Source organism: Oryza brachyantha, chromosome 3 (genome assembly GCF_000231095.2).
Source record: "Oryza brachyantha chromosome 3, ObraRS2, whole genome shotgun sequence".
Lineage (NCBI taxonomy): Eukaryota > Viridiplantae > Streptophyta > Magnoliopsida > Poales > Poaceae > Oryza > Oryza brachyantha.
Window position 1 is genome coordinate 14012383 of NC_023165.2, and position 13235 is coordinate 14025617.

The window sequence follows — 13235 nt, forward strand, 5'->3', positions numbered from 1 at the left end:
GATTATTTTTTGATGGAACTATTATCCTAAAGGAATAAAATGAGAAAAAGAAAGACGACGTCTCCCACTTTCCATTTTTTTACCCTTGTCGTCATCGTTTTTTTTTATCAGACCGGTAACAGAGAAGGGACAAAAGACATTTCTATCTGTATAGAGGGAAAATATTTTTTAATAAATCTAAACTTCATAGCAAACTCCTTTTTTATGATGGCATAAAAACAATTTTCTCGCACCAATCTTACACGGTAAGGAAGCGGACATCAGTTTAGCCACCGGCCAAGGAATATTCTAGCCTATGACAGCCCGCACCCAGCCGCTCCTTCCGCCGGCCGCGCCGCGCCCTATATAAACCCCCCACTCCGAGTCCTCCGCCCACCTCTCCCCCTTCCGCCGACCACCCGCTCCTCCTCCTTCCACCTTCCGCTACTACTCACTACTCTGCTCCACTCCTCCAGCAAGCCAGCCAACCGGACATGGCGGAGCTCACGACCGCCGACGCCGGCGTCGCCACCATCCTCGCAACAGCCGGCAGGGACTTCCTCCTCCGCAACTCCGGCGACCAGGTCGCTCCACCCGACCACCCTCGTAGTGATTTTTATTTCTATTTTTTGTTTTTGCTCTTGCTCGTGCGGATTAATTCGCTGATGGGAGTGGGTCTCCCCTTGGCGGGCCCGATGCCGATTACGCCCCCCCCCCCCCCCCCCCCCCGTCCTCCCTGGATCGACCTGCTGCTTGCTTCTTTTCTCGTGTTGTGCTGGATTTTTGGGGGATTCGGGGGCGACGACCATGAGCCGTACGCTTGGTTTGTCAGCAATCGCTCATACTTGTATCATCTATCGAGTAGTAGTAATCACCGATTAGTGCTGTGGATAACTGTGGTAGTCTTCTATATAGTTGCAGTGAACACGTTTACCCGAGTTTACTGGCGAGATGATTTTTTTTTTTGAGCTAAACTGGCGAGATGATATCACCAGTTTGTTAAGCAAGCTCTGCTTCTTCTTCTTCTTTTTTTCCCTTTTAACTACTGCCGTATATTAAACATGTCATTGTTTATATTTAAATCAAGCAAGCACCCAAGTATACTTGGTGAGTTGGTGTGGTAATTTCTTGTTACAAGCAGTACCGAAATGAAGGGTGGCTGGGTGGGAATTTGTTCTCATCCATTTTTCTCTCTTTTGTTGGGAAGATATGGGCGGTGATCGGCATATTTGTACATTAAAAATTTATATACAAGTTCTTCGTGATCTAAAAGCGAAAGCAAAGAGTGAAAAATAAATTACGATAAAAAAAACCTAAAAATTAACTTTAAATTTAAAGTTAAAAATTTAAGTTTTGATTTATAAGTATAAGCAGGAGCGAAAAGATATGGGGTACAAACTGAAAAGTAACAGTTGAGTTTTATCACAAAGTGATGTAAAGTGGGCAAAGGTCGATTCCACTAAGCAGATTGAAAAAACACTCCGTTTGCTGCAATCGTAAAGTATGTGAAATCAATAGCATGTTGTGAATGAATAGGAGTAGGACTAGTTCTTTTTTCCCTCCTCGACCAGAATGTATTGGCTGAAGGCTTCTTGTCTTGCAGGTTAAGATCAGTAGCATCGAGGCAAGCACCGTGGCCATATACTTCTCAGCCTCATGGTGCCCACCATGCAGGCGATTCACACCTAAGCTTATTGAAGCGTACAATGAACTTGTCTCCCAGGGAAAGAGCTTTGAGGTTGTGTTCGTTTCAAGCGATAGAGAACTAGAGGCATTCAATAATTACTTTGCAAAGATGCCATGGTTGGCAGTCCCTTTCTCGGACTCCGAAGGTCTTGCTGGCCTTAAGAAACGGTTTAAGGTCAGAGGTATTCCACACCTTGTCATCCTTGATGCAAAATCTGGTGAAGTTTATACTAAAGATGGAGTTGAACTTGTGGACGACTATGGTATAGAAGCTTACCCTTTTACAACAGAGAAGATCAATGAATTGAAGGAACAGGAAAAGGCTGCAAAAGATAATCAAACAATTCATAGTGTGCTTGGTACACCCACACGCGACTACTTAATTTCGAACAAGGGAGATAAGGTAACTGATCAATGGCAATTCTTTATTGTCCTTCTACATGATTTTGCCGATGCACACTTTCTTAGCTATTTTCTTATTGTTGTTTATACCTAGGTACCCATCTCCGACCTCGAGGGCAAGTATGTTGGTTTGTGCTTTGTGGTGAATGGCTATGGTCCAGTTGTTCAATTTACTTCATTGCTTACTAAAATATATGAGAAACTCAAAGAAGTCGGGGAGAAATTTGAAGTTGTAGCTGTATCGTTGGACGGTGATGAGGAATCATTCAGTGAGAGTTTTGCAGCCATGCCTTGGCTTGCCATTCCTCATGGAGACAAGGTGTGTGAGAAGTTGGCTCGTTATTTTGAGCTTAGAGGCCTGCCTACGCTTGTCCTGATTGGTCCTGATGGGAAAACACTGAACAATGATGTTGCTGAGATAATTGATGAGCATGGCACAGATGCATGGGAAGGGTTCCCTTTCAGTGCAGAGAAGCTGGAAATTCTTGCTGAGAAGGCAAAGGCTAAAGCAGAATCACAGACATTGGAGTCCCTTCTGGTCACTGGTGATTTGGACTTTGTCCTTGGGAAAGATGAAGCAAAGGTAAGTTGTGCCTGGTTTCATTGACATCACATTTTTTCGTCCTTGGGAAAGATGAAGCAAAGGTATGTTAGTTGTGCCTGGTTTCATTGACATCACATTTTACCACATGGAAAATTGTATCGAAGGTATATGAAGTAACTTAGGCAAATTATGCTTGTTACGGAAAACAATGGAGTATATTAGCCACTGTGATCAAAATGTTGCCCTTCATTGCAAAATTTTAATGAGTATGATAGCATCTGAATTTTGTTGCTTGAAGTCATTTGATACTGTACTCTTCCTCTCTCTTTTAGCTCTGGGATCTTATTTATGTAAAATAGTAGTAAAGCATACAAACATGACATGATTTCATTTCCCCTTTTGTGTTGCCAAGGCTCGTCATTTTCTAAGTAATTTTACTACACAAGGAAAATTAAGTCTGAAATCCTGTTCCTAACTCAAGGTTTTGATAGAGGGCGATGTTTCAGAGTGAATATACATATGAGAGAATATTATATACTACAATTTCAAGTCCCGGATGATGACCATATGAACACTGTTTAAAGATGTTACGTCAAATTAGCTGCTTGCCTGCTTTGTGCAGGCTTTTGCCTTATTTACCTATCTAAATTTGTGATTAGTGCTTGAAGATAAACTCTGCTTTTTATGTGAAGGTTCCTGTATCAGAACTTGTTGGGAAGACTGTTCTCCTATACTTTTCAGCCAAATGGTGCCCCCCATGCCGAGCCTTCCTGCCTAAACTGGTCGATGAATACAACAAGATCAAGGAGAAGCACAACGATTTTGAGATCATCTTCATTTCTAGCGACCGGGACCAGAGTTCCTACGAGGAGTTCTTCTCTGGCATGCCATGGCTTGCTCTTCCTCTGGGAGACGAAAGGAAGCAACAGTTGGGTAAGATCTTCAAAATCAGGGGGATCCCTTCGCTTGTCGCCATCGGTCCCGATGGGAAGACGCTGACCAAAGATGCGAAAACCCCACTGATGGCCCACGGCGCCGACGCGTTTCCATTCACCGAAGAGAAGCTTCAGGAGCTGGAGAAGAAGATCGAGGAGATGGCGAAGGGGTGGCCTGAGAAACTGAAGCATGGTCTGCACGAGGAGCATGAGCTCGTGCTGACTCGCTGCAGCACGTACGGCTGCGACGCCTGCAGCGAGGCGGGCAATTCGTGGTCCTACTCGTGCAAGGAATGTGACTTCGATCTGCACCCGGAGTGCGCTCTGCGGGAAGAGGAGAAGAAGGGAGAGGAGAGTGCTGAGGCTGCCCCCGCTGGGTATGTGTGCGAGGGAGACGTCTGCAGAAAGGTGTAAAGAGTTTGTCGTGTTTTTCCCGCCTTGTGCCGGTTGGGATGTGAGTTCGTGTGACGAGTGATAATAATAAATACTAGTTGGTACATCAGCTGTATATTTGGGCTGATGATACATCATCGGTGTATCTCTTGATCAACATAAGCTGTTCTTCCTTGAGACTGGAGATCATTGTATGCCAAACCTTTGTAAAGTACGTACGATTGCGGATGCGTAATGTGTATTGATCATCAGGCTTGCTTATTATTACAGTCCTGAAGCGTAATGGCAGCATGAATGCTGTTTGTAGTTGTGTAAGGCAACTTGAAACCTTGGTTTGTTCAGGACCTCAGGTTATATAAATCTGAGTACACCTAACCTGAGTAGGGTCGGTTGCTGTGAGGGTGTCTCCGTAGCTCACCTCTATTCTAGTAAATAATAATAAACATAGCTTACCTTTGGTTCACAAAATCAAATCATAGTGAATTTCTCGTTCGCCCGGTTAATAATTTGTAATTACTTTCTTTTGTCTTCTTATCTCGGTCTCACCCGTTTCAGGTGTCAAGACGAACAGACGATAAATTGATGTCAAATTGTCAGCCGAGGCAACTATGAGCAAACGGGACAGTGAGGGTAGCTGGGCTCCAGCCCGGTCGCTCACTGCAATGCCTGCCCATGTATTACAAACGCATTTCAGGCCCATCTCATTTTCTTCTAGTAACCTTGGCCCCATAATACCTGTGCTAAATGTTGTTTACCCTGCGTCATAAATCGTTGGGACGTTAAATTGTTTCGATTATCTTCTCCGATTTCTTCTGTATTTTGATTATCCTCCTTCCTCTCACGAGCCTCAACCTCTGACCATCCCATGGTTAGCTAAGCAATTTCCAGCTGACCGTTGTCAAATGCAGGCAGCAACCTGACACAATTAGGGGTAGCCAGGTCGGTTTGTTTGGGCGTGTCATGTTAACGAGCCAGGTCGGTTGGGCTTACAAGCTGGCTCGTTAACGCGCTATATCTCATTTAAATCATCTCTATAATTTATAAATTTATTATTTTATTATATATTAATATAAGAATAAACAGTAAATTACAGTTGACTCATTTTCAAACATGACGATTGAATAATTCAATAGATTATGGACATAGCTAGGGAAAATATTCATATGAATGATTAAATATCACAAAGCTAAATAGCTTATAAACAGATATCTAACCAGTGTTGATGTATAAAATATTTGGACAAATCATACTTCGAACAATCTATACCTACATAATCTGAAAATGAACTAGCTCGTCACCACGTCTTGCACGGAAAATCCAGTGTTCCTGGCAGTCCGAATTAGCTCTCTGCAGGCCGGACACACAATAATATTCACTGGCCAGTCCTTTCTGAACTCCAAGCTAAAAAAAAATTCAGAACTGCCTCCGCGTCCATTGGCAACAACATATCGTTAAAAAGGTATTGTATTTGATGATGAAATAACACTTACATAAACAAGTCAGTCGTAGATCTAAGAGATGACACCTTTCCACTTTTCGTCTTTGTTTATGCTTATAAGTCAAAATTTAATATTTTTTATATTAAATTTAGGGTTGATTTCTAGTATTTTCATTATCGTAGTTTATTTTCCTGTTTTGAATTTTAGATCACAAAGAATATATATAATTAAATTTTATTTATAAATTACTTTTCATTTGCGAATATGCTATTTGACTTTACCCGCTGACTGATGTATTCTGCCTGTGCCTACGAGGCAACGACGAACTTCTGTCCCGTTGCAACACATCTGAAATTCAGAATTACCAGTTAACCGAAGTAATCCTCTCCCAACTCTGAAAACGAACTTTGTTTTGGTTACTATCACAGCAGGTACAATAGCAGGCTATAAGTCAGCTATAAACATATTTTAAAGAGATAAGAGAAGAGAGAAGAGAGGTGTGCTACTAATTTGTAGCCAGCTGCACGCGGACTCCAAGACAGAGTGTATATATATGACATGTGGGACCATGTAATAATGTTTTGTAGACAACTATTATATGAATGGGCTATTAGATTGACTATAGATGAATTGGAGCTAGTAATTAGCTATACTATTGAACTTGCTCTCAAGTGAAATTAACTAATCCCTAAACTACAGCCGTTAAACTAATCCATCAGAACTTAGTTTTTCAATAATTATTTGTAGTCATCAAGTGCATCACCGAGAACTGATGTCCCAAACGACACAATCAGTCTCAAAGCTAGGTAACTTAAACTAGTATTACACTAATATTGTTTCAAAATCATGTTAAAAAATGTCAACTTGCAGTAACGGCGACAAACAATGCTGCAACAAAGCCGACAACTTAGGACTTCTTCTGCTCCTAGGACTGAAAAATACAATAATTTTCATCATACAAAGATTTAATTCCAAACTGATGGCCCTGTCTGCTCTGCACTCTGGAGGAGATTCCAACGGCCAAGTTGAATGATACCATGCTGTCATTTTCTTCTCGGGATTACTTTAACCACAAAATTATTACACATACTTTTTTCCCTTAATTATCACGGATTCAAGGTAAGCAATTTGCCACAAATGTGAGCCTAAGATTCTTCGGATCTTCTGATAGAACAGGGCCATGTGGGCGTCAAAGGTCACAGCCAATCGGCTTATAGGGGAATTTCAATTTTGCTTTAGCCTCATCGCGCAAAGATAAAATAAGGACAATGATTTTATGTTTATAAATAATTAAGAGCACACCATTTTCTTCGCATATGCCTAGGGATAAACTGTCAGATGAGAATTTCATAAATTCCTAAAAGAAACAGCCAGTCAGGCTGAATTGACCTGATGAAAATGATAGTAATTTCCAATTTTAAGCAAAGGGCAGCATCCCCAAATAAGGGATGTGCTTCCTGTGAGAAGAAATTTGTAATCTTTGTTTAAGTTATAAAATATATGGTTCAGCAAATCATGTTTGAGCTACAATTATTCCGTTGCTGTTTTGTTAAGAAAAGAAAGACTTTTCATATGAAGAATAAGAATTTCATGAGCATGTAGATTGTTGTTGATAAAGCAAAGGCCACGTACAGTTTTCTTTATATTAGTGTTTTATAGAGACTTTTCTAATAGAGATTTTGATATGGATCTTTCAAAAAGAGATTTTTTGATATATGTGATATTGCACATACTTAACTAAGCGCAAGTTCTGTGTGATGAATCACCAAATTAAAGTGTGTAGCGGATATGCCTCGGAATGAACTACTACACCCGTACCTAAATATTTAACGCCGTTGACTTTTTGACACATGTTTAATCGTTCGTTTTATTCAAATTCTTTTATAAAATATATAAAGTTATATATATGCATAAAAGTATATTTAACAATAAATAAAATGATATAAAAATAATTAATAATTATGTAAATTTTTTGAACAAGACGAGTAGTTAAATGTATATAAAAAAGTGTCAAACAGGGGAGTATATATCTGTCCTGAGAGCTCACAGCAGCCACCTAAACATTTCAATGGTTATCTTTACTTGGAAGAGAATATGTATTTGGGAGAAAGGAGAACTAATCATGTCGGAAGAACGTTCTGAGATTGCCATTTCTTTTCTTTATTTTTTGACAGGTTCTGAAAGCATATGTCAAAAGTGCACAATTAACGAGCAAGACTTTTCAACTATTCCTGTCAGAAACTGAAAGTATGGGATACTTTTATATTTTAAATTTCAAGAAGAATTTCAAAGTAATTGTCTCTGATCACGTTTTTCTCTAGATTCTTACCAAATTTCAAATTTGCATAAGAGTATTCATACCATGGATAAAATTATAATATCAAGATAAAAAAATTCAAATCTATAGTAAAACTAAAACTGAAATCTTAACATATAGTTATATACACAATGGAATTCAAAACATATTTCCTATTTCGAATCATGTCGGCGTTCTGAAAAGGACAAGTTATATATACTGTCTCTTCTGGTTCTGTCTTGAATTTTTATTTCTTTCCTGAAAATGATGTGATCCCTGTTTCCCATGAGGCCAACTGGCCATGAGTAATCAAACTTTGGAGTGGAAACATATTGTTTTCACCTAGCCTTTTCTAAAACTCTCTAGTAAAACTAGCTAGCATAGTCCTACTGCCAAGGGATCACAAAATAATAATATAAACATCATCCTTAAAAGATGACAAAAAAACAGTTTATGGTAAAATATAAAAAAATGTATACAACACTATTTATAAGATAATCCAAAAATGAATAAAATACTCAAATCCATGTAGATTAATTTACAAAGCAAAATTTGAAATGGAGAGCACATTAAGCCTACTGTATTCAAAGGGGAATAAGAACCTCGCAACCTGTAACTTTGCTTACGTACGAACGCATACAAGTAGTATAGCTGGAGGAAGATCCCATGGAATCGTCCCTCTTTTGTATCGTTTTCGCCACAAAACGCAACCCTAAGCAAACTCAAAAAGTCACCCTGAATGCGAAATCAGCTGCCACTTGCTACAAAACGCAACCGGCTGTGCCTCCAAATTGCATTTTCTTGTTCAATCTCATTGAGGAACTATCACATATAGCAATTTTCAGCTCTGATTATAGATGTTGGGTGTTACAACTCAAATGCAACATACAAGTGCAAGTGCAAATGCAACTCAAATTTACCGCCGTTCACTGTCACATACACCGATGCTTCCTCAAGTATACGGATCTCGTAAACACCCACGGTCCATTATGTCTTCACACCTGGTGTCTATTAGGACGGAGATTTTGAACGAGCCAATCTCTGATATTAATTATAGAATTGTAAATGGTATTTTTCACCCTAAAAGATAGCCAATAAGATGAGGAGCTTCCTACTTATATATTAGGTCACTTGATCTTTCACAACTAAATTAATATGAGATTATTTAACAGTATTTATGCACTACAAATATACTAGGCTCGTAAGACTACGAATGGACTAAGAGAGTAGTTTAAGGATATAACGTTAGACCATACCATGGTTAAGAGAGTAGGTAAAACAATAAAATTTACTCCATATATTTTTATTTGGCACAGTCGACTTTTAAATCTATGTTTATATAATTATTTATCTTATTCAAAAATTTTATGCAGATATGCGAAATTATAAGTCATGGATATAATACTTTTAATAATAAATCAAATCATAATAAAGTAATTAATAACTATTTTCATTTTTTTAAAAATAAGATGAATGGACTCGAAAGCTCGCTACGTCAAATAAAAAAAAGAAAGCTACGGCAAAGTAATTAAAAAAATAGAGCAAACAATAGCAAAGTAAATGCAAATAAAGGAGTGATCTATGGATCAGGGAAGAATTGAAATAGGATCGAAATATGTTATAATATGAAACGGAGTGCCGCACTGGACACGTGCAGCATATGCTCCCACATATTCGTTCCTCCGCCGCGCTGTTATATTAGGGCGCGACGGGCTCACCTCGCCGGCCGGTGGATAGATGGCGTACTAGCCAGAGAGAGACACAGCAAACCACCAGTTTTGATTTCGCCGGAGCCGGAGGCGGCGATGAAGTTCGGGAAGCGGCTCAAGAGGCAGATCGAGGAGAGCCTGCCGGAGTGGCGCCACCATTTCCTCAACTACAAGGAGCTCAAGCGCCGTGTCAACGCCGTCGTCGTCTCCTCCTCCCCCGACCCGGACCCGGCCTTTCTCGCCCTCCTCCACGCCGAGGTCGACAAGTTCAACGCCTTCTTCCTCGAGCGGGAGGAGGACTTTGTCATCCGCCAGCGGGTACCCCTCCTCCTCCTCCTCGATCGTCGTCGCCACATCGGCGGGCCATGGGAAAATCGGCTGGCTTTCTTATGTACGTCATTGCTCATCGCCTCAGGAGCTGCAGGAGCTGATCCAGAATAGCGCAGCGGCACCGGCGGAGATGGGGCGCGTGCGGAAGGAGGTGGTGGACCTGCACGGCGAGATGGTGCTGCTGCTCAATTACAGCAGCATCAACTACACCGGCCTGGCCAAGATCCTCAAGAAGTACGACAAGCGCACCGGCGGCGTGCTCCGCCTCCCGGTCATCGCCGGCGTCCTGCAGCAGCCCTTCTACGCCACCGAGCTCCTCTCCAAGCTCGTCAGGGACTGCGAGGCCATGATGGACGCCGTCTTCCCGCTCGTCCCCGCCGCCGACGCCGCCGCCACCAGGGAGGCCGACCGCGACGCCCTCGCCGCCGCCGAGGCCCAGCAGAGCATCTTCCGCAACACCGTCGCCGCCCTGCTCACCATGCAGGAGGTCCGCAGCAGCAGCTCCACCTACGGCCACTTCTCCCTCCCGCCCATGACGCCGCTGCCGGACTTCGACTGGCTGCAGCAGTCCGTCCAGCCGCCGCCGCCGTCGCCGCTCATCCCCACCTAGTCGTCACGGCAACGCCGCCCTTCTCTGCAACATTGTCAGCTTTTTTTTTGTTTGTTTTTTTGGCAGCAAACTGAAAAGTAAAAGAACAGACATGTAATTACAAATCTGTAGTATTTTCTCTCTGTTTTTTTGGTGTGTGTTTCTTATCATAATTTCTCTAACACTAAGGAGTAAATAATGTAACCGATGAGATCAATACGCATGCTTCTTGATGACCATAATTAAGAATTAGGTATAGTATTACATTGCAGATTCATAAGTGCTCAAATTATCTCCTATGGATTGGTGTGTTTATGCTGGCCAATATATGATTATTGCCAATTATTGTTTTACGGCAAAAGAATAATAAGAATTTGACGTTTATGCTAACATTTTCAGAAGTTCAGAACTGGGTGATACTGACATGTGTCTCCATGCATGGTTTAACCAAGAAAAGAAAAGACTTCTCATCCAATTTGGGCTGCATCTTTACACATTTGTCATGAAATTTGCCCTCGCATAAATGGGACTGGCAATTTTCAGGACTATATGATGATACACATCAGATGCGATATTCAGTGTAAAAGTTTTACTGCACATAAGGAAGATGTAAAAAGTTCCATTACATAATTCTCATTGTAATTTTAGGCCATGTTCTGAATCCTTGGATTTTCCCAGTTATCGCAAGGATTTACATTTAGATGTAATTTGGAAAATCTTGTTGTCCTCTTGATCTCTGGATTAGGAATTACATGCATCAACTTTAAGGAGCAGTGCGCCTTCGTAGGCAGAATCCACATGCTTTTCAAACGAGAAATTTGAAATGTGGCGCTCTTGACGAGTCAAAGCGCAACAGCAACACAAGAACAAGCACACAGCGACGGAATGCTGAACAGAATCATTGACGTTTATTTGTTGAAGTGGTTGCACTATTCCAGATAAGTCAACTCACCATTCAAAAACTCTCGTCAGTCGTGTAACTAATGCCTGATGACAATTCAAGCGCAGTAGGGCAAGGACAACCATGTAGATGGTTGTTGTCTATTTGACATACACAGACAGCTAAATACACGGCTTGTATAATAATTTGTCTATTTGTTTGTTTGCAAAACATTTAATTTATTCTTTGACACATAAATCAAGGTAATCAATAGTACTAGCGAATAGACGAGACGCAGCGTACAACAGTGCTATTGGTGTCGATTTGGTATTGGAGCACACACCCCTGCTGTCTCTTCGCAAAGAGACGATGTGGCCATCTGTTAGATGGGGCAGGGTCTTTTTGCAAATTTCATAATATGTAGACGACTTAAAGACAGAAGTTGTACATACCCTAACCAATTCACACATCCCAGTGTTCTTCTGGGGAAGTTCTATTTTGACAGGTTCTGAAAGTTTTTACAGAATGATTCTTACCAGGGTAACGAATATACTGCGGTGAACCGCAGCTCAAATGACATCGAGTTTGACGCTGAGAGCCTTATGCAGAAGTAGTATTTTTTTTTATTCAAGAGCAATAATTCTGGGCTTCTAATTTGTTTTCAAGAACAAGAATTCTGGGCTTCTAAGATACATACATACCAGCGCCATTTTCGTTTCTTGTTTGGAAGATGACAGGAATATTCTTTTCAGAGCAGTGGACTTTGTCAACAGATGACTGGAAGGTCAAGTTGTTAGTTGGTGCTCTGGAGATGAACCCTGGATATTCTTTCTGAAATGCCAAACCTGTAGCACTGAATGCGAATGGAGTCCATAAGATCACATTATGCAACTAAAGTAGGCTAGTTGTTAATGTGGAGAAAAGGACTATTTGGTGTAAACATATGACTACCGAACCTGTCGGCTGCCGGTGAGTGAAAATTGGGGAACTAGAAAAAGTCTTTCAGTTTCTAGATGATGAGAGTGAGACTATCTGAATGGCTCTTGTTTACTCCAGACAAGCAGGCAACAACTAAAAATGATTCATATTGATTGTGTAAAAATTACCTTTCCATTTCACCTACCATGCACAAAATTTGAAGATAAAAAGGACATGTTACTAGTATGTTAGAGCTTCACCTATGTGAAATTGTGGTCTCTTTCAGGTGGTCACATCCTTTCAGATATTTGAGGGCTTACATTCTTATGAGAGTATTTTTTCTATCCTTTAGGAGGTATCATGAGGTATTACTATTTTTTATATAAAATTTGGTATCTTCTAGTATATAAGATACTAAGAGATACCAAATTTTGACATACAAAAAAGTGAGTGGTATCTTATGGTACCTTCTCTGGAATGAAAAAAATACTCCTCTTGTGATCAGTCTTCAAGTTGGCAGGCGGTATGTTAATGCTGGAGGACACATGAAGAAGATATTCGTTTCTGATTGCCTGGCTAGGTTTCGTGTTCTGAAATTTTAATGAACGCATGGTTAGGATCTTATTGGCCCAAACAGTGACCCCATATATATCTATAGACCATCACACAAAAGTATTTAATGCAACTACCAATCACGTTCCATCAGAATGGCAGCACTTTAATTAGTAGTAGTACTAACATAAACTACTCCAGTAATTAATAACATAGACTGGGAATCAGCAGGGACAGCATATCCCTGTGTTTATTCCGATACGCTAAACCTTTTCGCTGCAAATCAACAGCACTTGGACGATGTAAAGGCGATCGATCGTGGCATTAACTTATTGCAAATGACCACATCTTATCCTGCTCTTTGCTCCCTTTTGCAAAAGCAGGCAGATCAACAACACATGCTAGCAGCAGCAGCTGCTGCTGCGACGACGTATAGAATCAACCGTTCTTGCTCCACTATACTTGTCCCGGCCAGGTGACCAATCTGCAGCACGCACTTGTGTGCAGTCCAGTTTGGCAGCCGGTGCAAGATAATCTTATATGAGCACTGTTTAGGAAAGCAAAAAAAGAAAAAAAGAAAGAA

At 40.9% G+C, this 13235-nt stretch overlaps 2 protein-coding genes across 2 annotated transcripts; both read left to right on the forward strand.

Annotated features, from left to right (window-relative positions):
• Positions 1 to 371: 371 nt before the first annotated feature.
• LOC102717226 (probable nucleoredoxin 1-2) lies at positions 372 to 4153 on the forward strand. The gene is made up of 4 exons (XM_040521963.1): positions 372 to 563; positions 1583 to 2068; positions 2162 to 2650; positions 3304 to 4153. The coding sequence occupies exons 1-4, from the start codon at positions 474 to 476 to the stop codon at positions 3958 to 3960; spliced, it is 1722 nt and encodes a 573-aa protein (XP_040377897.1). The 5' UTR covers positions 372 to 473; the 3' UTR covers positions 3961 to 4153.
• A 5255-nt stretch (positions 4154 to 9408) lies between these two features.
• On the forward strand, positions 9409 to 10673 carry LOC102712154 (SPX domain-containing protein 5-like). The gene is made up of 2 exons (XM_006651423.2): positions 9409 to 9701; positions 9799 to 10673. Exons 1-2 carry the CDS (start codon positions 9480 to 9482, stop codon positions 10321 to 10323), a joined length of 747 nt encoding a protein of 248 aa, XP_006651486.1. The 5' UTR covers positions 9409 to 9479; the 3' UTR covers positions 10324 to 10673.
• Positions 10674 to 13235: the final 2562 nt, after the last annotated feature.